The sequence below is a fragment of the Equus asinus genome, chromosome 4 (assembly GCF_041296235.1).
Source record: "Equus asinus isolate D_3611 breed Donkey chromosome 4, EquAss-T2T_v2, whole genome shotgun sequence".
Classification (NCBI taxonomy): Eukaryota; Metazoa; Chordata; class Mammalia; order Perissodactyla; family Equidae; genus Equus; species Equus asinus.
The window spans coordinates 83,675,460-83,701,290 of record NC_091793.1 but is presented as its reverse complement, the minus strand read 5'-3'; the positions used below and the strand labels follow the sequence as shown (position 1 = coordinate 83,701,290).

The window sequence follows — 25,831 nt, the reverse complement described above, 5'->3', positions numbered from 1 at the left end:
AGTTGTCAGACCCAAGGAAGGTAAATTTCTGGAAGATCCCTTTCATTGAACTTATATAAAAAATTGAAAGATCCCCAAAGTAAATCTACTATCTTGTTTGACTTACAGAAAAAATCTATATGTGAGCTAGCTGAAATGAAAATTGTGACAGTTCATTTCACAGTTCTTTAGGAACAGATGTCAGAAGACAGAGGATTATGAATAGCGACTAAACTGTAAAGGGACAGATACAGAGGAAAAGAGATGGGGAGAAAGGAAAAGAAAGAACACCAGGGGAAGTTTTGTCAGTGCAGAACAGATTTGCCTGAGGATTCTTGTTTGTTTCACATTCCATCCTCCTACCCTACTCCCAAGGAACTGGATGTATTTGCTTAGAAATAAATTTTTAACTCTTTTATTTCCCCACAATCTTCCTTCTCACCTACAATTATTAAAATTACATTACCATAACTGTCTCTTGAAGAATGATGTACTCAGAGCAATTTAATTAGTATACAGAAGCCGTGGGATTTACATTCTTTTTTCATTTCTCTATTTTATTATAACTCACAGAGACAAATAAAAGTGGAAAATTGTAATAATTATGCTATATAGCAATGGGCTTAAATATGACCATCTGAGCTTCTTGTATGTGGCAGACATGGTATCTACACTCCTAGCTTTCTATGAATAAGGTTTCTAGCTGTCTTTTGGGTTATATTTCTTTAAAAATTTGCTTTTAATTACATTTTTGTTATTTTTGACAGAGAAATTGTGAAACAAGTTGTTCCAAAGATCAGTTCCAGTGCTCCAATGGTCAGTGTATATCAGCAAAATGGAAATGTGATGGCCATGAAGACTGTAAATATGGAGAAGATGAGAAAAACTGTGAGCCAGGTAAAATGATTGAGCTGATATTTAATTTGATATTTTAACTTGATGGAATTTAAATTTAATCAATGATATGCAGAAAACAGTGGCAAATGCATGCACCTATATACTGTTTTTAAAAACAGTCTGAAATATCTGTAGATAAATTAATTGTTGTGCCCTTTATATACTTTGAAAGTGTTTTGGCAAATAAGAGCATTACTATGTTCAGGATCCAAGCATTACTCCCCAAATTTTGATTTTCTGGTTTTTGTATCTTTCCACACCATTTGGAATTGTTTTTCCAAGGCAGAAAAATGAAATTTGTTGAAACTCTAAGTACTATAAAAATCAGGTTTTCAGTTATGGAAATTAAAGTTATGAAACAGAATGTAGTAGTTTCGATGTGATACCAACTGAGAAAAAGCATAAGTGGATCATTTCTATTTACATCTTGGTTCAAAGTCAAAATAAAATTAAGAAGCAAAACCAGAGTATAGGGAAAAAACCACCCAATTTATTCATTTCTATTCCTTAAATATGACTATATAAACATGCTTATTAAAATTTAATTTGTATACTTAATAATTTTTAATAAAATTGTCTGATAGAAAAAAATTACTGGGCGAAAATCATACTATACCCTACATGTAACCATGAAACCATTACCTTGAGAGTCTAGGCCAGAGTATAAGGCACACACATTACCATATCCTAGTACTGTCCCATGGTCCATGTTGCTAATTGATGACATCTTTTTTTTTTACTGAATCCAGACATGTTCTCAGATCCCTTATTAATACAGATATCTAGGCAAACACTCCAATTAAAAGGAATTAAAACTCAAGGATAAAGCCTTTTAGCATCCCTGGACTAAGCATTTCAGATCACAAAGTCATTATGCTAGTACATTTGGCTACCTAGTGGTCTAATACGAGGCCAAGAATGCCAGAGGTTTGAATGCAAGCACAGCAGACTCAGACCCATAGACAAAGGAAGCTGTCATAATTAGTGTGTCAATTAATTATGTTGGATACTGGTACTAACTTTTTTATTCACATGTTATTTTTATTTTCTGGATCATACAGGAATTCTTCACATTCTATAGACTCTGTTAATTATACATATATTCATGTTTAAAACCTGAAAACAAAAATAATTCTTAAAAGTTATGCAAATATGACATTTATGTCAGCGTAGCCACACAGATATCGTGGGGTCTATGAGACCACGCCAAGGTTGCCACTTTTAGCTTTATACAAGACATATATGAATTAACATTCCCAAGGGTCACTAAATCCTATTACAGTTTTGAAAATAACTTGAGGCTTTTTTCTTTTAAATAATTTAATTTAAAATTATGAAAAATTCATTTAACTCTTCAAAATCAAAGGGATGGAGTATGTAGAGTTTTTTCCCTCTCTTTCTTTAGTCTAGTGAGTTGAATACTTACTGAACAGGTCATTACATCATTGAGGTGTGTTTCATGCAGTCCAATAATATTGTAAAGCTCATTTTAAATGAAGGTTTAATATCAGATATTCAATATAGTTTAAATAATATAAACTATTTTTTTTTAAGATTTTATTTTTTCCTTTTTCTCCCCAAAGCCCCCCGGTACATAGTTGTATATTCTTAGTTGTGGGTCCTTCTAGTTGTGACATGTGGTACGCTGCCTCAGCGTGGCTCGATGAGTAGTGCCATGTCCGGGCCCAGGATTCGAACCAACGAAACACTGGGCTTCCTGCAGCGGAGCGCGCGAACTTAACCACTCAGCCACGGGGCCAGCCCCTAATATAAACTATTTTTATTCCTACTTATGACATTTTTTATATGCTTATCCATGTTTTTATCTATCAAACCAGTCATTCTTTTTACTGAATCTAAATCTCAACTTTATAATTATATTCAGCTTCTCCTACTTGCTCATCAAGTGAATATATATGTGCCAGTGGCGGATGTATTTCAGCATCTTTGAAATGCAATGGAGAATATGATTGTGCTGATGGTTCAGATGAGGTAAAAATCTATCATTTGATTAAATTCTCTGAATTACATTAATTAGGTTTGAGAAAGAAAATGTAATGAGAATAGAATAAAGAGACAGAATCTTGATTCTTAGCATTAAATGTTAGAACAAGTACATTGAACATAATAATTTCAACAAATACTTGAATCTTCCTGCTGTTCATATACCCTTAAACTTCATTGTCATTTGTAAGGGTTATATTCATCAAATCAAAATAAAGGAAAGCCCACAGTGTAATAAATCTCCAGCATTGTCAGCTGCATGTTGACTGTGCCTGTGACTATATCATTATCATTAACGAAAACTGCAGTGCTCATTTGTGTTTGAACAGATGGACTGTGTGACTGAATGCAAGGAAGATCAGTTTCGATGCAGAAATAAGGCCCACTGTGTTCCAATTAGATGGCTGTGTGATGGAATTCATGACTGTGTGGATGGCAGTGATGAAGAGAACTGTGATCGAGGTAAGGTATTTGTGTGTGTGTGTTTGTGTGTGTGTGTGTGCACATGTGCCTGTAAATAAGAGAACGGCCATTAAGGGGCTGTGCAGAATATAGAGTGTGCTAGAGGCAGAGGACAGGATCATTACATGATTCTCTTTACTCTTTCTAGTTTCATTACATAATAGCCTGTTCTAAATAAACGAAATCTGAATCATTTTCAGACAGAGTATAATGTCAATCTTTGTATGACAGAGGCAACCAGAATGCAAGTCTTTATTGAGTGCCTACCATGAGCATGTCTTTGGACTAGATGTGGGGTCAGGGGTAGGGATACAAGAAGAATGCAGGGAACACAGCCACTGGAACTATTAGTACAAAAATGTTTTCTGATATGTTTCTCTTCCACATTGCTTTCCTTACCCTGAAAGAATAGAGACTACAGATATACTATATTACACATATTCAAATGCCAGCTCATATATAGGTTGCAGGTTGTGCCCCAAATTTCCTTCTTGCCGTATGGTTGAGAAAATGACCCACATTTTTTTGTCATTCTGGAGGACAACTTTCAGTTTTATAGTATATTGTTTTCCAGCTGTGTGAAAATATTTCCTAACAGATAACGAGTTTTTAGTTGTAAATCACCACATTACAAGCAGCAATTGTTACTACTTTAGAGTTAATGAGATGAAAGCAAAAAGATTACGGGCTGAAGCTTAAAATGACCATAAATCATGTAATTTTTATTGTTTTCATAATGTTAAATATGTTGTTTAAATGCAAAATTTCTTTTAACCTGCTTCCAAAAGTCTCTCAATGGACTTGACATTTCAGAATATTTGGAACATCATCAATAAAGATGATACTAGATATTGACATATGTTGCAAGGCATTTGAACAGGCATGTAGGGTTTCTACAGTTTAAGCGTATCTAAAATATTTACTTCTATAAATATCTAGTCACTCAAGGAAAAATATCTCCTACTTTCTTTAATATTAGATCAAACCTTTGTGAGTTGCTAATATCTCCATCCCAGATCTGATATAAGTGTTGCTATTTTCAGCAGAAGAAATCCTAGTTTTCATTTGGAATCTGCAGTGCATTAGAAAGAGCCATAAAAGGTTAAACTTCCATAAAGCTGTTTCTACTTTTGGTTAAGTTCTCACACTCCTGTAATTGAGCACTGTAGAGATAGCAAACTTTGTGAACATTCTGGCACCAACAACTCTTATATTCAAAGACTTTGGGACAACAATTAAGTTACTTTTTTTTTCCCATTTTCTGGCTAATAAGCTTCATCTTCTCAACTTCAGTCACTGTCACCAGTCTGATTCTTTTTCTCACTGGTTCCGGCCCGGACTCATGCAATACTATCTTATTGGTCTCCAGTACATCCTACTCACTGACTCTTACCAGGTTTATCTTATTTAAATGTAACTCTGATTATGTCAATCTTTACTCAAAGCCTTCCTTCCTGGCTACATACAAATAACTCAACCTGGTAGTCAGGGTGACAAGAGAGTGATCCCATTTTACCTTCCCAGTCATATTCTACTACTCCTTTTTATGTATTATATGTGATGGTCAAACTGGAAGATAATATTCTAGCAATATCCTCTATGCTTTTCAACATCTTTCCTTAATCTTCTGCCCTTTCTACTATCTTAACATAATTGTCAATAAAAACTATATCTATCTTTTCATGTCCATCTCAGTTACTACTGTCCAAATGGCAGTCTTTTTTGAACTTTCCCTAGCAACCCTTTGATTGCGCTCCAGTTGTCAAAATCTTCCTTCTAATGTAATTACTTCTGTATTATTTGACAAAATTTCCCCTGTTGGAATGTGAGTTTCTTGATGCCAAAAATCAGGGATGCAAACAGAACAAGGAAATACTTTCAGGCAGTGGGATCTTTATGTACAAAGTCACGGAGGTGAGAGATACGTTAACTATTTAGGAACAACAAGTAACTAACGATTCATGCTATAGAACTTGGTTTTAATATTAATCATAATGAGAAGTTTTCCAAGGCTTTTAAGCAGTCTTCAAGTATTAATAAAAAAAGGAGGGGATGATAGGATTTGAACTACATAATAGTACAAAGAATTTACCGAAATGAGAATCAAGAGATTTGGTTTTTTGTCTTCTCTCCATGGGTCTATGAAATTCAGTCACAGTGAGATGTCTCCAAGAACTGTAGAAATATCTGGAAAATGAGTATGTGTGTATGGCAATGGGGGGGAAGTGTTTATGTAAACAATTCCAGGTTAAAAAGTCAAATATTACAGTAAAAAAATTGGACCTTATTGTATTTGAAATCTGAAATGTCTCTCTGACTTACAATGATTCTGCTAAATGTTTAATCTTACTGACTAAAAAGAGTTGAGAGCCTTTAATTCAATCATTTAGATATGTGTCAAAGCTCCTCTCCCCTCTCTACTCATACTTCTAACTTTTCTTGGGTTTCTTTGCTGCTAGGTAATTCAATTCCAATGAAATATCTTGTCGGTTAAAGAATTTGATCCTGGATGGATGTACCTTAAGGCATGACCAAGTTCAGATTTCTAGTATTTAATTTACTCCCAGGAAGTGGTTTAGGTATTAGATAAGTGTACTTCAAGGCATTGAGGAAATGGAATGCCACAATAAACATCTCTTCCGTTAGTTCTCACTTGCATTCATCTCAAATCTGGACACATGAGCGAACAGGGGCTAAGCATCGTGGTGGGAAGGTAAGACAGCTGCAGGATAAACATGGAACATTTCCCAAGTGAATCAATTTTACTGGTTTACTTTAAAAAGAATAAAACCCAAAATACTATGGAATTAAAAGTAGCATCCACATTTTTAAAGGTAAAACGCATTGCCTCAAGAAAATGGTGTGTGTTTGTTTTCACCTGAGCACCTAAACTTTACTCTTTATAGCAATTTTGGTGGAAAAGATTGAGAGTTATTCCTTTTAGTAATTGTCAGCTCAAAAATATTTAAACTATTTATGAAAATTATAAAATATTATCATATATTAAACTCTCTCTCAACACAAATTAAGAGGAGAGCTCTAGATGCTTATTTTCTGTGATGATGCACCTGTCCACATTTCTCTGAATCTGCCAAGGGCTCAGTGATATTTAAGCATAGGTTATTGTTAATTAATATATACTTTTCTATTTTTCTAATAACCTCATGTGGAGCTGATCAAGAATGTGACTAGGAAACTGGAATTTTAATCCAGCTAATCTCTTTAAATTATACCTTTTCTGTTGTTTATGTGTGCATCATGCCATTTCAAAATAAGCATTTTAACTTAGACTCAGGATGTCATGGTGGCCCCATGATGCATTTTTTGAAATGCAAATTCTTTATAGTACAATAGGAAGCCTTTAGTAGGTTATCAAAAAAGCTTTGCTCGTCTGTTTCAATTATGATTTCATTTATGTTTCTTCTTCTTAATAAAAATAGTGGCATGTCTAACACTCTTATGGGGAAAATTATAATGTTGTCCAATGCAATACCTTAGGGAACTCATTTTTTCTTTTAACAAGACTGATGTGCTACAAATAGGGTTTTCTAAAATAATTAGAGGATGTCAAGCATTCACAAATTTTTTTTTAATTTAATCCATTGTAAAATGGAACATGCAATGTGATTTGGTTATTAGAATCTTTGTTCTGAGATAATACAACTCTACTTTATTCTATGGATTTTGATATTGATTTAAGCCAACACTCACTGCACACCAATATTCATATCTGAAGTTTCTTTAATACCAAAGACTGAGCATGTTATCTTTTTTATTGTTTTCAGGCAGAGAATTGTTAAATGGTCATATATTTTCTTGCATGCGTTTTGATGATTGAGATTACTTTTAGAATTAGTGCATTTTAGAGCTGAACATTGAAGAAGTTTGAGAGAAAGCGGCATCCCAATGCCAGATATTGTACTGTCAGAAGTCTCACACGGTGATATTCACCTTGAAGGATTCACCAAGAACTTGCTTTTATGTGTCTTAGAGTTTGTTAGTCATCAGAAATGCCGATGTAACTATACTGGTTCTGCTAAGTATTTTTGTAGCAGCTCACAGAACTGCTCTGAATGACGTAAAAGAAATTCTTGGTCTCAGCTTCAGCTATCACTCAAGATTCTAAGCAGTCTACCCATATTTCCATGATCATCTCTCTCAACCATTAACCATATCAGATTTTTTAAAAGTTGACTTTTTTCCTCCTTTCTACTTCACTGAAATAATAAAAATTGTTTTTTTTTTTTTAACATCTGGCCATCAAATTAACAAAGCTACCTGTTGCTGTGCCTAGGCTTTCCTCCTTTCTTCCTCTTAAAATGAAAGTTTTGTCTTACCTACAGTCTAAGGACAATCCTTTTATTTTGCTTTAGATCTCAAATCCTTCACACTTTCTGGATTCTCGAGGAACTCATTATATCAATTACCTTTTCTTTTTCCTGTACCCTAACTTTACTATGTACTGAATTAGTTTTGGAAGCACTTAAATATGTGTTAAGCTATCTCTTTTTCTCCGTACAAACAACTAGGCTCTTTTATTCATGCACTTCCTTCTCTGTCCCTCCCCTTTAAAACCAAACTTCTAGAAAGAGATAGCTACACTAACTACTACTTCTTCATCTGATGATAAGTTACTACAAACATTTCACTAAACCCACCACTATTTCACTAAACCTACTCTCTTAGCATTATTTAAATGTTAACTACTACCTTCTTGTTAGAAGTCTTCTCAGGTATTTATCCACCCACTCTAATTACTTCCTCTCAGTCTCTTTTGTAGATTCCTCTTCATCCATCCAATCTTTAAATACTGATTTCCTCTGTGTTCTCTTCTAAAGTTCAAATAATAACTATACTCTGGACATTCCAAGCTATACATCTACAGCTCAGAAGCCTACTCTATATTTCAAGAGTTCACAAATTTTTTTGAATTTAATCCATTGTAAAATGGAACATGCAATGTGATTTGGTTATTAGAATCTTTGTTCTGAGATAATACAACTCTCCTTTATTCTATGGATTTTGATATTGATTTAAGCCAACACTCACCGCACACCAATATTCATATCTGAAGTTTCTTTAATACCAAAGACTGAGCATGTTATCTTTTTTATTGTTTTCAGGCAGAGAATCTGCCATTTATCCACTAGCCTGCTCAAATATCACTACATGGTCATCTTACCAATACGTTAAGTGAATTCTGTCATCATTTCTATTAATCCTGTTCCTCCTGCTGTGTTCTTTTGTTTATTGAACAACACCAATGTTCACCAAATGGTCCAGATAAACCAAAAATTGAGTACTACATTTGACTACTCACTCACCTTTGCCACCCTCCTCTATTTAGCCATCAGATGCTGAGGATTCTACCTCCTGAAGAGCTCTCATATGTAGCTACTCTAAATCAAGCTACTATCAGTTCTCTTCTGGATTTGCCACAACCCCTCTGTAAATTGGTATTTTCCCTCTAGTCATGGCTTTATTCTCGCTGTCTTCATTTCCAAGTTCTCTGTACTGGAGTTAGTGTTATCATTCTAAAATCCAAATCTGATTCTTTCATTTTGTAAGTTAAATCTTTGCTATTGGAAGTGATTATTAGAGATTTGTATGCAAGTCAAAACTCAGAACAAGAAGAGCTGTTTGACTTCACAAACCTAAACTCATTATTCCCTCCAAAGTGCATCCACAAGTTGATCAATGCTTCTTCTTCCATATTTTCTAGGCTTGCAAGGATGAGATCTATCACTCCCCAGCCCCATGTTTTAATGAACATATCCATTTTTAAATATGTTTACACTGTCAATCATCAAATCTAGCCAATGTAGAAACCGTATTTCTTACCTTGTCTATGAGATTTAAATAGGCAGTGTAATTCTCTGAAAGAAATCTTATTTATCTTAATTCTAAATTTGCATCAAGTTTCTTTGTGTTCTTTCCCCAAGTACTGCTTGTAAATATAACCTTATAAATCACTTTAATCATACCTTTTTTGTAACGTATGAAGACATCGAATCCCAGAGAAATTAATAGACTTGTCCAAAGCAAAGCAAAGCAAGTTCCACTATATATTGATACATATCTAAACATTTAACCAAAGTTTATTAGTACTTTGAGTCCTTTCTATGTGGTAGGTGTACTTCTTTTTAAGTTAGAATATTCCTGCATTTTTTTATGCTTTCTACTTAATTGTGAAAAGAGGATAAATGCAACCATTTAAAAAATACAAAAAAAATAGTGTACCCTATTGCACAATTTTTATAAGGATAACTGTAAAAATTCAGCACATCACCAACTTCTTAATTCTGTTATAAAATGAATTTTTTCTCTGTGACTGAAAAAAATTTTCACTGTTTGTTCTCAATTTTCAGTGATTTAGTTTGTCAGTTTTCAGATACAGCTAAATTATCTAATATTTTTTAGAGTGCCTTTTCTCTCCAGAAAAACACAATGTTTAATAGTGAAAATGAATACTATTTAAAATCTAAGTTTCTGTACATTCAGTAAGATGAAAATTATGTGAAGTGGAAGGTAATTTAGATTTGAGAAAACTTTCTTCTATCATCTTATCAGTAGTCTCCAAAGAAAATATGATACATATGAGGGTAATATCAGATTGTTTTGAAAAGTAAACCATGAATATCTTTTTGAAAAAAGTTTGGATGTTACCTGTCCTTAGTATTATACAGGAAAAAAAAAATAAGACTCAAGAAACTAGATACTGTGCTGAGAAGTAGAAGAATGTGTGCTCTGCTGTCTGGCATTAATTATGCTGAATCTCTATTTCTCTTTTTTGTTTTAAAATAAAGGAGGAAATATATGTCGAGCGGATGAGTTCCTTTGCAATAATTCCCTTTGCAAACTGCATTTCTGGGTTTGTGATGGAGAAGACGACTGTGGAGACAACTCTGATGAAGCCCCTGATATGTGTGGTATGACATTTCACGTGGCTCTAGGGTGTACTTTCATCTCCTGATCTAATGCACCGGCGTGAATCAATAAAGTGGTGAGGTGAACCACAAATTCTACCATCCTGGGGTTAGGTAGATAAAGTGTAACCACAGATACAGCTTTTGTTCAAGTAATAAAGGAGATTACCCTGTTCAAAGTTTATGACTTTATAGAGAGCCCTCCTAAATCTGAACTTGCACATGTCAACACTCTTCAAAAGATAGATTATGGTCTGTCTGCGAGGATTTAGGGCTGTTGACCTTTTGAATTGAGTAAGTTTCATGTAAGGACTTTGGCTTCACACCAAATTGGTGCTTTAGGCTAAAAAAAAAAATTTGATAGATAAGTATATGGAAAGAAATGTGAATAATAAGATCATGTAGTTCCGCAAGTCACCTTCTACTGAGACTGAGGTTGTTTGAAAAGACAGTCTTTGGAGGGTGTTATCTGTAGGTACAACTGATGAGAGATATAACTAAGTTTCATTTTCAGTTCATATACAGAATCTTACAGAGGTGACTCTAGAGAACCACCGGAGATTATTTTTTTCTGAATCATAATTCATGAAGAAATATGAGTTTATCTGCCACTATTAAGCCAGAAACTATTCTTTTTATAAACAGTGTTTTTTCTATTCTCTACTCCAGCACAAAACTAGTGAGTGGAATAGGACATGTTTGGTAACTAATTAACCATAGGGAGCTCCGGAGACACTCCCCAGGACCACTTACAGAGCGAGGAAGTGATTCTCGGTGACACGCCACACAGCCACTGGAAAACTTGTAAAATACATCCAGTTTGATTATCTGAATGTTTCTGCATTCCCGTCAGTCATGAGAATCAATATTGAGTCAAGCTATTATGTGCCAGAAGACTATGGGATTAAAAAAAATGAACAGCACATGGTTCTCTTTGACAAGGAGATCTTATTCTGCTTGGACAAATAGTAATTTCCATCCACGGTATTTCAGGCAATGCTAGAATTAAGTAAAAGGTACAGACAAGAGAGAGGGGAATAAGATGAAATCTGCCTAACAGGGAATTCAGAAAGCTACAATTTTGAAAGATCTAGACTAAAAGGCACCATAGACGTAGTGAATGGCATGAGAAAAAGATCATTCACTAAATTAATAAATATTTATTAAACTAGAGACCATGATTATTTTGGGGAATATGATGCTGAGAGAAACAAACATGGACCCTGACTTCACAGAGCTGAGAATCTAGTAGAAGAGTGGAAGAGTGATACGAATGATCACGAAAATATATAGTCACAAACTATGGTACATGCACTGAAGAAAAAATATAGTAAGTTATAAAAGTATAGAAAAGGAGATTTTATTTAATCTTGGGTTATGGGAAATAACATTTGAGTTGAGGCTTGAGAAATATATAGCTGCCATGTAGGTGGTAGGTGAAAGGAATGGTGGAGGTGGACGCTGCAACATTTTAGGCAAAGGAGTTGATGTAGAAAAGCCCTGAGGCAGAGCAAACCATAGCTTTCTGGAGGAACTGAAAGATCCACGTGCCTGGAGAGTAGAGCAAGTTAGCTATTGGTTTAGGATGAAACCGAGCAGTCAGGAGAGATATCTGGAACCTTGTGAGTCTTAGTAGGGATTTTAAAATTTAGACTGACAGCAATTAAATATACTAAAGGGTTTTAAGCAGAGGAGGCACATGGTCATATTTACATATTACGAATATTGGATATAGAAGGCAAGGCTAGTTAAGACAGTTGCAGTGTTCCAGGCAAGCTATGCTGTTAGCTTGGATTAAGATAATGACAGTACATGATGGCAAAGTATATACAGATTTGAAGGTGATTTAAAAGGCAAAATAATGGACTGGATGTAGTGGGTGAAAGAAAAGAAGTTGCCAAGTATAATTTATAGGATGTTTTTGCTTGCACATTTGAACAGATGAGGAACGTAGGAAGAAGAACAATTTTGCAGGTAAAGATTAGAAGCCTGGTTTGAGTTGCGTTTGAGGAGACATTCAAATAGAGATTTCAAGTAAGCGTTAGATTGGTTTGATTCCAGAGCTTAAAGAGTTGGTCTAGAGTTATAAATTTGAAAGTCAACATAAAATACAGTAATAAATATTACAGAACTTGTAAGATTTAGGCTGGGCGGGAGTAGAGCATAAGACAAGAAGAGGATTAAAATAGAATATTGAGGGACACTAAACACTAAATAAATATAAGTAACCAGAAGAGACTCAAACGAGTGACCACAAAAGAATTAGGGGGGAAAAAAGTATGGCAAAAGAAATACCAAGGTAATACAATGTTCCTAGAAAGATGGAATGGTTCCTGAAGAGGCAAGGGGAAAATGAGTTTCAAAGCAGGTGAAGAAATTAGTTTTAGATAAGGGTGGTGACCCTTTCTCTGTTATTGAAATATATTGAAATGAGTCGATAGACTATATGTAGATGCAGATGGATGTGCAATTATTTAATAAAATTCCAGTCTTTTTATTTTTACTTTTTTGTGTGTATGAGGAAGATTGGTTCTGAGCTAAAATCTGTTTCCAGTCTTCCTCTTTTTGCTTGAGAAAGACTGTCACTGAGGCAACATTTATGCCAATCTTCGTCTATTTTATGTGGGATGCTGCCACAGCATGACTTGACGTGTGGTTCTAGGTCTACAGCCGGGATCCAAACCCAGGAACCCCCGGCCGCTGAAGCGGAGTGCATGAACTTAACCACTATGCTACTGTGCCAGCCCCTATTTTTACTTTTTTATGTGTGCAATAGAAAACATGGTCATATATAGAATGTAGAAGGTTGGTGTTGTAGGGATGTTTGAAAAAAATGCAGATTTTAATCATTATTACAAAGGGTAAGAAAGTGATAGTGGCTAGATCTCTCTCTATATATAGAATTTCCAAATAGTGTTCAGGCCCCATCTGGCATTGATAAATATTCATATTTCTGGTATGAGTTGGACTTGCGGTATGATCATGTGCAACATTCATGGGCTTTCTGGATGCAGACATTGGAATAGCAGATGGTTTTGTTCATCTAGGTTTGGGGTTTTGCTAAATAAGTAAGAAGAAAAGAGAAAAGGGCCAGAGAATCCAAATTATTTGGTGAAAGTGAATTTCTAAAAGAGTGCTTAGAACGGTGTCCAATATATAATAGGTTACCAATAAATATTTATTGAATGAGTAAATTAAAAGATGAAACATGGAATCTAATGTCAACAGAGAGAGAAGTAAACACAAAAAGTTGTTGGTGAATAGGAAAAAAATAGACCTATCAATGGGCTAAACTTTTAGCTAAAGCTAAAGAAAGGTCTTATTCAGATTGGCTGAATTAAAAAGTTGGAAAAGTAGGAGATTGTGGTCAGAATTTAGAGCATTCAAATTAGTGGCTTTGTAAATGAAGCAATCATAGGAAATAGCAAATCCAGATGCACCCATGTGTATCAGCTAGTGTTCTTATCTGCAAGCAACAGGAAGTGTCATTAGCTGAATGAAGAAGAAAATTTTGTTGAAATTTACCAATGTTCACAACCTTCCAGTAGAGTGGGTGGTGTAGGTGAATTAGTGTAAAAGGACATTGGGTCTGAGAAACTCAAGGAGCTAAGAGGTGTGGTTATTGTTTGGTTTGCTCAAGTGGATGTTGAAGCCATCTAGGATGCTGGAATGAATTTGGAGAGAAATAGCTATGAGGGAAGGTGCTGCAGTCTTTAGTGAATTGGTGAGGCGGTAATGTTTACAAAGTTGATGAGAAAATAGCAATAAGGAAGAGGTATAATCAAATGCCTGGCCCTCAAAATAGCATTTTTGGTTTTAGTTTATTTAAAAACATAGAATGTGAAGATTTGGTCCTGAAGTTCTGGGAGCTGTAATAGGAAACTAAGATCTCTTCAGGCATGAGATAACATGAGGTTTGAGCAATTTAACAGACGTTCCTAAAAGATCTAAAGGGGAGGAACTGTGCTTGGAGTGAGAACCAGATTTCAATTAAAACAAGGAGTTCAGGCCAGAAGGAATCTGGCAGATTTAAGGAGGTAGTAAAGTGGTATTGCTAGAATATTGAGAGTGACAAGGGATGAGTCTGTAGGAGTGGCATGGACAAGGTAATGATGTCTATTATGCCATGTAAGGTATCTTGAATTTTATTCTGAAAATGGTGGATAACTACAGAAGAGATGGTCAGATTAATGTCTTAGGTGGATTGTTCTTGTGGCTTTGGAGGATCTTAGGTTGGGCAATGAAACTGAGAGATTTAGGATTCTATAGCATTCATCTCTGTAAAAGATAATGAAGACCTGAGCTATTGTGATTGTAACTGGTATGTATGGAGACAAGAGCGCAAGTTTGGGGATGATATCAACTGGACCTGACTAATAACAGTTGAAGGTCAATGATAGGGATGCATTTAGAAGAATTCCAGACTTGTGGCTATGATGTGCCCCTCCCTGAACTATGGAGATAAGACAAAGCTTATGTTTGAGAAGGGATTCATGGGGAAAATGGTAAAGAATTGAGCTTAGAATTTGTTGAATTTGAAATTCTTGAGATGTTGTCCTATAATTAATTGTGAGATGATAGAATTAGCAAATTGAAACAAGATATAGTGTCAAGTAAGTCCATGAGAATCTCTAAGCAGAGAATTCAAGAGTGAGAACATCAGAGACCAATACCAGCCCCTTGGAGTTTTCCACATGTGAGCATGAAGAATCATTGGAGATGTTTGCTACTTTAGCAGTGGACGTCTTCAGATTCGATGGTGATGGAAAGCACAACTGTAAAATTCCCTGGTTTTCATTGTTGTCTCTTTAAATCTCACATACATACACATAGACATACACAAACATTAAAAACGAATAGCTCAGATGACCTTATTTGCCTTAGATATGTATCTACACATTTGTTTACAAAGACAGAGAATAAGAAATATAACTATAGTATTTGGGGGACTTTTTTTTCACTGGATGAATTATTTTCAATTTGGGGCCTGCAACATATGCTTGCTCAAGCTCTATTCTGTGTGAAATTGCTCTTTCAGGTAGCTAAGTGTCCTGTCATGTTGTATAAAACACAGGCATAAATTAATTTGGCACACCAGGTAAAGTCAGCTAAAATAAGGCATCTGGAAAGGAGACCATGGAGTTTGGCTCTTTTTCTTACTTCATTCAACATTTCAACAATACACTGTTTTCTGCAGTTAGTATAAATAACTAGAATCATAGATTCTATTATCACACATTTTTCTAGTATCTAAATCTAGGCAATTTCCACAGAAAAAGATATTCAGAAAACCCAGATTATGGATTTGAAAAGAAAGAAAGAAAAAGGAAGACAAAAAAGGATCGTTCTTCATATGTCAGTGTACTCAAAGGAGCTGCTTTGGTTTTTCTTTTTTTTCAGTCAAATTTCTTTGCCCACCCACAAGACCTCACAGATGCAGAAATAACAGAATATGCCTGCAGCCTGAGCAAATGTGCAATGGGATTGATGACTGTGGGGACAACTCAGATGAAGATCACTGTGGTGGTAAATCCATTTAATGTGAAATCACTGATTCAGTGACAGCTACAAGACAATATGATTTTAGAGCTCAAAAACTAAAAAAATATATTGTCCATGTGACAAGTCTGAGGGTATTTTTTTCAGGCACTTGATCTTCTGACAGGGTACGAAAATAATCTGCTAACATTTCATTTGCATAATAGAGCTGTGCAGCCTTATCCAGAATCTCTACTAGTCTGTAAATCTCTGTTGATTATAGGCACTTTATTCTAGAAAATACTGCATGAGAGAAACAACATAGTGGTTTAAAAATGTTCTCTGTTAAATAGCTCCTGGAAGGGAGAGGACTTATATAGATTATACATATGGGTACCCAATCCCTTTTTTACAATTCCGAAATTAACAAAACTCTTAAAATTGAAGGATTTACTAAAGTATGTGGCAAAATCATTTGGTGACAAACCCTGACTTGAACTGACCCGAGGCAGTTTGTATTACTTTTCTTTTGTGTGTGTGTGTGTAAGATTGGCCCTGAGCTAGCATCTGTTGCTAATCTTCCTCTTTTTGCTTGAGGAAGATTGTTGCTGAGCTAACATCTGTGCCAATCTTCCTCTACTTTATGAGGAATGCTGCCACAGCGTGGCTTGATGAGCAGTGCTAGGTCCATGCCCAGGACCCAAAACTGTGAATCCCAGGCTGCTGAAGCAGAGCATATGAACTTTAACCACTACACCACCAGACTGGCCCCTACATTGTTTTTTAAAAAATCCCACTTAGAGGGAATATTCAAACATTTTTCTCTGGAAATACGGTGTTATTATAGGATAAATATATTGTTATTTTTCTAAAAATCCAAAATTTAAGAACTTTTTTAATTTGTCCCCAAGAGCGTCAAGTAAAGGATTGTGGACCCATGCTTTTAATAGCATTTAGTAAAATCTTGAACCAGTTCAATAACTTTGTTTTGATTCTGTGAAGCACTAAGTATTTTTTAATGACTCTATAGGTAAGCTTCCATATAAAGCAAGACCTTGTAAAAAAGATGAGTTTGCTTGCAGTAATAGAAAATGTATCCCCATGGACCTGCAGTGTGATCAACTTGATGACTGTGGAGATGGTTCAGATGAACAAGGCTGCAGAATAAGTGAGTTTATTTCCTGTTAAACAAGGTGCAGCGACACATAGTCCAGTTTCTGCTTCCACGTGACGAATTTTCTTTACTGCTGTGAGAAACGATTACTTTTCAAAATGTGCTTAAGTAATACCTTGTTTTTAAGCCTTTGCCAAAGCAACTTCAGAACATCACTTAAATTACTATCAGGAAGTGTGAGGTAGGAAAGGGTGATTTTGCAATGAGTACCATTCAGCTACTCTTGTTAGCTGAAGCTGAAAACTCAGTGTCCAAGTACCAACTTTGATGTCAACAAAGAAACCTATATCCCTTAATATTTTATTTTATAAAATATAAATTTAGCATTCTTTGAACTTTACAAACAGTGATATTTGGTTGAAAGATGGTAAATGTCAATAATTTATTCAGTGTTGTAAAATTTTAATCTATTGCTGAGTTATTCTTAAAGAAGACATCATTATTTTATTCATGAAGAGTGCTTTGATACTTGCATTATTAGACCTTAATTGTTAATAATTTTGTGTTTAATGCTTGATATGTGATTTTCCACATTAAGAAAAGTAATTAAACTTATGACCCTACATTCAGATTACTTATAAAAGTCACAAAATAATTCCTTCTTTTAGGTCTTTTGTTTTTTCTCATTTATTCATCTAAGTTGTTCCTCACTGGATAATGGAGAAATACTCACCAGGATATGGCCCCATATGTCTTAACCATGGTATAGTTCCACTGCCGTATTTTAGTTAATTATAAAATATTCAAGAGTCAGTGAGAACTAATAATGGTTACAATTCTGATCATTAAAGTTCTCTTATTTCTGAATAATTTGATTTGTTTAAGTAAAATAGAATTAATTCAATGTTACCTCTTTAACAATATCCCTCTCATTTATTTGCATTCTAAAATGTTTTGCTAAATGAGATAAAGCGATGAAATTGCAGCTACTATGCTGGAAATTACAAATATCACATCGTCTGCCCTAACTTGTGTTGCAGCCCATGACCATTGGGGCATGTTACACACTTGAATGTTGCTTCTCCCATGTATATCCAGCCTAAAAAAGTTTGAGAACTGATGATTCAGCATATTTGCTTGATAACATGGTAGTACCCTTGATTGAGTTCCTGAATACTAAGTTTAGGTTAGCAATAAATGCCCACATCTCTGTGTAGCTTCTAGGAAATGTTTTGGTTCTTAGAGAAGGATGTATTACTCATACTTCCTATCATTGTAAAGATAGCCTGTCGTTAGAACCATTGACTCTTGACTTCCTTTTAGAACATGGTGTAACTCCATAACAGCTGTAAATATCAGCTGTGGGCAGCTGGATCTAAACTATATTCAGTGTAAATGAGTTCAGTTTTTATCTGCTTCTAAACCATTATAAGAAATGACAGCTTATATGAAGAGAAGACCATAATCATATGAATTCAAAAAGAGTTATTTACGGAATAATAAACATAATTTCAAATTAAGAAAAAAATGAACTTCCCCTTCAGGAATTAGAATTATATTAGTTTTGATGATATTTTTAAATCCTAGCTCCTGCTGAATATACCTGTGAAGATAATGTGAATCCATGTGGAGATGATGCATATTGTAATCAAATAAAAACATCTGTTTTCTGTCGCTGTAAGCCTGGATTTCAGAGAAACATGAAAAACAGACAATGTGAAGGTACAGTACATTTCCTCAACAGCTTGCTCTTAAATCTTTAGGTTATAAAAGACTCCCAAGGCTGCTAAACTGTGAGATGACAGGAGATTGATTTTCATCAAAACGCCGTGTATCTATGGGGTACCTTTTACTTATGAGAGTGAAAGTCCCTGGGGTCAAAAGCCTGTTTGTATTGCTAAGCTAATGCTGCCTCTACAAAGTCTTTTCTATAGCAGATTCAGACCTGCAGGAGTTCCAATTGTATTGTTACAATTCTGTTTTGAAATGCAAATAGCAAAATTGCTGGTTCAGGAACTATTGGAGAATTAGAGGCACTTCATGAAAAACTATGTTTGCGATGACCCACTTCTCTTGAGTTGTGGCATTTGCAATACTGCAATAGATAATTTACTTTTAGAGAATTGTGGGCTTTTGTCCTAACACCATGTCTCAAACAGTGCTTTATATGATCAAGAGTGTCTTCTAAAATTCAAAGATGGAATATAAATAAATCTCTGTCAACTTACTTGAGATCATTTAAAAATTGAGCATGTAGGATAGCCAGAATCTTATAGTAAGTTATACGCACCTATATGCACTTTCTGCCAGTTTCTCCACTAAGATTGATATTCTTGTGGTTAGAGCCAAACCTAAATTGTCTAAATTGGCTTATCCAGGATAAATTCTAGTTGTAAAATACTTTCACTTACCAGCTTCCTTTCTACTATATCTTATATATTATTCTTGGGTAAAGAAAAGTGATTTTACATAGTGTCAATCAAAATGGAAATATTGAAATAAATTAATTATACTCACCCACAAGGGGAAGAAGTGTAACCACGTTGTATTTATGTACATTTTGAGTTATATGCTTGTTTGGATTATTCATGACTTTTAATTTCTCCATTAAGATGGAATGCTGAAAACTGACAACCTAAGGTTTCTCTTTTTTAATAAAAAAGCAAATTATTTCTCAAGACTAAACTATTTCTTCTTTCTCAGAGACTTTCTATCAATTGCATATAAACACACACAATTTCTTTAAGATTTTAATTTCAAATAGCATTAATTTTCTAGTAGTTATTTGTGAATAGTGGGCTCTCTTTCCTGTGTATACCTACTAAATTTAGAAATCTTGCTCTCAGATTTTCTTTATTTTTAATTATATTTCATGGTAAATAAAACCTGCAAGCTACACTCATTTTAAATTGCTATGAATCCAGTATTTTTGTTGTACAAATAAGCACCTTCTGCACACTAGTAAAATTTGTATGTTTATTTAATAAATGAAATTTTGATAGTAAGGAAAAGCAGTGTGACTTGGTATTGAGAAGGAGAAAGACGTTACCTTGATTTCTAACCCAAAGAATTTAAATTTGTTTGTGCCCTTCCTATATGTAGCCGGAACACAGCATGAGAAATCACTATTTGATGTTAAAGCCAAAATACTTCAGTTAGGATATCTAAAGGGAAGAAAACTTAAAGGGAACAGCAGAAGAGAAGTAGAAATGGATTAATAATTGCTGCGTACCAGGCACTGTTTTAGGTCTTGGACATGTGTGAGATTCCTCCATCCTCTTCAGAAGCTCCTGATGCAGGCATTATTATAGAGATGAGGAGAAAATGGTGACTCTCGCAAATATGGGGCCATGTGAGGGAGCTGAGATTTTATTCAATCATGCAGATTTTTGCTTATTTTAATTCAATATCAAAGGGGAGCCATACTAACAAATAACTCCCTGTTCAAGGTTACTGTCACCAAACAAAAATAGTTATTGTAATAATTTTTGGTGGCTAAGTTCTGATAACATGTATTTTACTTTATCCCTGGCATGGTATTCATTAACAAGCAATTACAGTTTTCTGTATCTCTTCACATTTCACTCAAACAGAAATCAATTGTCATGAGAGTGCTCAGGTTTGCCTCAGACAAGGTAACATAGTAGAGACAATAAAATCAGAAAGCCAGAGTTTAAGTCTTGGCACTGTCATTTACAAGTGTCACAGGGAAAGTTCTTATCTCTACATTTGAGGCTTTGGAAGACAGTTGAGTGTGAAACAAAAGATAATTATTACTGCTGTACTTATCCTTAAATTCCCTAATTCAAGGCAAGGATTTATCTCACAGATTTATTACATAATTAGGGCAAATATAAGTGATAAAAGGGTCAGAAGTATTATGGTGATTGAAGGCAACAGTAGAGGAGGAAAACAGAGACAGAGTAGAGAATTCACCAGAATCACCTGAACTCAATCCCAGTCCCGCTTCAGCCATTAAAATTAGAGGCGTGTGCTAAGCCACAGAATATTGCCTGTGATTTATTTATTTATTACTTATGATTTATATATATTTATTAATATATAGGCATTCAAGGATCTTTTGTTATTGTCATTGGTTTGTTTAATTCACATAGCCCTTGTTGTTACATAGTAACTTCATATTTATGAAGCCAGAAGTGTGTTAGAGGTGGATCCATATCTTCATTCTTTGCCAGGAGTTATGCAAAATGTTGGTGATAAAAAATTAATAATTTATACCCTCAAGGGGCTGACAGTCAAGTAGTGGATATGAATATATGACCACATGTATGAAATGTAGTATAAACAATGCTATAAGAGAGAGACACCAAGTTAGCAAACAGTGGACAAACTATGGGATGGATAGTCACTACTATGCATTGGTGGAGACCAAAGAAGGCTTCACTTCAAGGCAGATCTTGAGAAATGAGTAGAAATTCTCTAGGTAAATGTGGGTAAAGACATTATCTTCATGTGTTGCTTAACGATGGGGATACATTCTGAGAAATGTGTCATTAGGTGATTTCATCCTTATATGAACATCATAGAGTGTACTTACACAAACCTAGATGGCATAGCCTGCTACACACCTAGGCTATATAGTACTAATCTTATGAGACCACTGTCTTATATGCAGTCCATCATTGGCCAAAACATCATTACATAGTACGTAGGGCGTGACTCTATAGGACAAAGGAATGGCATATGACATGTGTGAAGTTACGGAGGCGGGTAATCAGAAATGAGTTTAAAAGGGAACTTCAAGAAGTGTTTGAGTGAATGAAAGTACTAGCGAAGCTTGAAATGAATATTTCAATGTGTTAAGTGGATTAACAAGCAATGTACAAATAATTGATGAATTATTATAGTGAAACTATTGTGAAAAAACTGTTATGGCCTGAAAATATGACGCAGTAAATCACAGACTTAAGAGTTTGAAAAGACAATGAAAGAAATAGGAATAAGAAGTTGAAGGACGAAAAATAAATTTGTCTTTTTTGAAGTGTGGAAAGAATGGAAGTGCTAATTGGGGGTATGATTATGATATTTTGAGCTCTTCTTTTCTAGACCTTAATGAATGTTTGGTATTTGGCACATGTTCCCACCAATGTATAAATATGGAAGGATCATATAAATGTGTATGTGACCAGAATTTCCAAGAAAGAAATAACACCTGCATAGCAAAAGGTAAGGTTATAACTGTTATTTCCAATGCTACTATAATTTCACTATAAACATCTCACAGGGAACAAAATGTTTCATATTGCATTTTAGCAATATCTTCATACCTGATACTATAAAATAAATCTCTTTAATACTGATTAATTTGACCAACTGACTTGTTATCATTCTTAACTAATCTAATCTGGCATAGTTTATAGACATGACTGTCAAATACATAGTTACTGTTAAAATAACTTTTGCGTTTGAAACAATGTGTCAGAAGATGGTAAAAGTGTAAAGGCCAGTGTGATAGTCAAAGTATAAAGTATCTTTCATGTGGCTTGCTGGCAGTATATTTGAGAAACTGTTATACCATTGTGATAAAAATAACAGCTTAAAGGCTAGCATTATAGGGAGAATGGAATTTTGAGTAAGGATTTAAAAGGTTTTAAAATAAAGGCAAGAGCCAGCCCTGATGGCATAGTCATTAAAGTTTAGCACACTCCTCCACTTCATAAACCTGGGTTCGGTTCCCAGGCATGGAACCACACCACTCGTCTGTCAGTAGCCATGCTGCAGTGGCAGCTCACATAGAAAAAGTAGAAGGACCTGGAACTGGAACATATAGCTATGTAGTGGGGCTTTGGGAGGAAAAAAAAAGAGAGGAAGATTAGCAACAGATGTTGGCTTAGGGGGAATCTTTCCCAGCAAAAAATAAAATCACGCTTTCAGATTCAGACCTCCTCCACTTAGGAATATCACTTTAAAAAAATTAAATGACAGGAGTGTATTTTGGGCTTTTTAAAATGTGGATTTTAATACTTATAAGTTTTTACTAAATAATGTTATAACAAATATTGTTAGTTACAGGGCATGATTGGACAATGTTAATAAGATAGTTATTACAAGAGGAAATCAACGTGCTGTAGTGGATTAAGGATGGGCTACAGAGTTAGATGTATGTGTATTTGAATCCCAGCATTGCACCTTTCTGACTGTGTGGCCTCAGGGAACTTATTAAAGCCTCTAAGCCTCAGTTCTTCATCTGTAAAATGAGAATACTAATACCTACTTTCAGTGGTTGTCGTATGAAGAGGTGATAATTGTGAAAGGCTTAACACAGTGCCTGCCAAATAGTGAACAAGCACTAAGTGAGAGCTATTAAGACTGTAGAGCTGAACTACACTTCATTGAGTATTACCATTTTTAAAAAATGTTTAGGTGCTATATATGTAATTCAATCTTTCTTTATGGTTTCATTAATATTTTAATTAATATTTTTTAGGATTCACTTGAGGGTTTTACCTGTCTCAGTTTGCAAATGGCATCTGAATTGTATTGTAGGTGTCAAAACTTTAAGCTAGAGAGTTCTGCTTAGCAAGATTCTAGATAATATTGAGATTATGGCACTTTAATGCAATAAATACTGATATATTTTTATAAGAATTTAAAAAACATCTAAAATATACGAATATTGGAAGAAGAAGATTCTTCATCTTTTATCTTCATTTCTTAGCCTTAGGCAATGATCACTCAGGTGCATAAACTAACTGCTCAGATATAGCATCTGAATATTGAGAATGAAAGCATTAGAACACAATGTATTGCAACCAAATAGAACCTCTCTTCATAAAGAGGATATCTACTACAAGTACCTAAGTTCTAGCCATAAGGCAAACTTTGCCCTAGGAAAACCTACATCAATAACTTAGAAATGCTTAGGTAAGTCTGTATTAGACATAAGTCATGAAGATTAAAAGATGATATAAAGTTGGTTGATTTTTATTGAGCAAGAAACTGTGTTAAGAATAACAATTCAAGATAATTTAGAAGTACAATCATTGCTTTTACATTAGTTGAAATTTACTTTATTTTTGTATTTTATTATAATAATCTCCAGGCTCTGAAGATCAAGTTCTCTACATTGCTAATGACACTGATATCCTGGGTTTTATATATCCATTCAACTACAGTGGCGATCATCAACAAATTTCTCATATTGAGCATAATTCAAGGATAACAGGGATGGATGTATATTTTCAAAGAGATATGATTATTTGGAGTACTCAGTTTAATCCAGGAGGAATTTTCTACAAAAGGATCCGTAGCAGAGAAAAAAGGCAAGCAAACAGTGGCCTGATTGTAAGTAAATAACATTGAATATTTGAAGGCACATATTTTCCCACTTCCTTGTGTTTTTTTAATCTGTCAATCACAATATCTGATTATAGGAGGTAATTAATATTTTCATTGATTCCTCCCAATATTCTTCTTATATAGAAATAAAGCATTTTCGTACTCATTTATTCCCATAGCTGCATATAATTTAATTGCATGACATTGTTTCTGTTTTAATGCATTTGCTTTAATTATATAAAAATGATAATGAATAATAAATACCTAACATTTATAAAACATTTTATATTTTATAGTGTTTAACAATATGTTGTGAACATGAGGTTTTTTAAATCATGAGATGACACTGGGAACCATTACTTTGTTTTGACATTAGAAAATACACTGCCAAAAATATGCAGGGAAATTGTTTCATTTTTAACAATATCAGATATATACTTCTCTTCTAAGTCAAGAGATCAACTCAATAGTGTAACCATTTCTTCTGACTTCTAATATCTGAATTTCCAGGAACATTCAAAACAGAGACATATTGTTTGCTGGTATATGATGGACATGTTGATTATCATGGTTATTCCTTTTGAGAAAAATAAGCCAGAACATTTCTTTAGATTTGTGGTTGTAGACAAACCTTTTTTGTTTTAGGGCATGCCAATTTACTGTGTATTTTATATTTTGAAGTAACCTGAGGGAAAAATGACAGATAAATACTGATTTTTGTAGGGCTTGGCCCATTCCCATACAACCAGAATGTCAAATGCTATCACAGTAGGTATAATTGAAGCTTTGTATTTGAAAATAATCAGAGGTACCTGTCTGGAAGTCTTCACTACCTTTTCGGTGGCATCTACTATAAATATTTGAACTACATGAATACCATTTGATAGAAATCTGGAATATATTTTTATCGGTAGTAGATAGCAATAAACTGGTTTTAAAAGAAGCTATTTTAGCTTTCAAATTCAGGTTAGATTAAATTAACGGTGAGTAAAAATCCATATGTGTCAGAGTTGTTTCTTCAACTCCTTCTTCCCCAAACACCGTGTTGCACAGTAGCTTTAGTTCTGCTAACAGCAGTTCTAGGACAGAGCCAAGAAATTTCGTAGATCGTGCTGCCCTCCTTCACTCACATATAACCTTCTTGCTCTCTCTCAGACCAATCCGCTGACTCAGAGTCTTAGATAGCTTTAGCTTTCTTTGTCTCTAAAATACAAGCATACATTGCAAAAACATTGCTTCTATGGCACCATTTTGTCTCTTATTAATAAAGTGGTAAAGAGTATATACCATGGAATTACACTGCTTGGGTTTGAATCTTTTCCTGTTGCTTCCTAGCCTTTTAGCTCTCTGTGCTCTCTATTTCATGAAGTTTTAGTGAGGAATACACACATGCACAAATACATATATTATATGTATATTAGTGTTTAAGAGTTCTTGGCACATAGTAAGTACTATAGAGATGCTTGCTATTAACAGTATGATGATGGCAATGAAGATGATAATGATGTTAATGATGATGATTGGCAAGATAATCTTCTCTATGATCCATATTATCACATTGAAAATTATTTGCAACTTACTCTTGTCTGAATTTTATAGTACTAAAAATACTCATGTGTTTAATTAATTTTGATATAATTTTTCAATGAAAATGATTTGATAATTATTAAAA

At 34.4% G+C, this 25,831-nt stretch overlaps 1 protein-coding gene across 5 annotated transcripts in view; it reads left to right on the top strand.

The window, feature by feature from the left end:
• Positions 1-25,831, top strand: part of LRP1B (LDL receptor related protein 1B) — a 1,812,874-nt gene that overhangs the window by 1,672,966 nt on the left and 114,077 nt on the right. For all 5 annotated transcript variants that reach the window (XM_044768977.2, XM_070507612.1, XM_070507613.1 and 2 more), the window contains 9 exons: positions 747-876; positions 2,762-2,868; positions 3,210-3,342; positions 10,149-10,271; positions 15,669-15,794; positions 16,777-16,914; positions 18,448-18,582; positions 21,928-22,047; positions 23,924-24,165. In XM_044768977.2, coding sequence (XP_044624912.2) covers positions 747-876; positions 2,762-2,868; positions 3,210-3,342; positions 10,149-10,271; positions 15,669-15,794; positions 16,777-16,914; positions 18,448-18,582; positions 21,928-22,047; positions 23,924-24,165 — 1,254 coding nt within the window. The remainder of the gene's footprint in view (positions 1-746; positions 877-2,761; positions 2,869-3,209; positions 3,343-10,148; positions 10,272-15,668; positions 15,795-16,776; positions 16,915-18,447; positions 18,583-21,927; positions 22,048-23,923; positions 24,166-25,831) is intronic.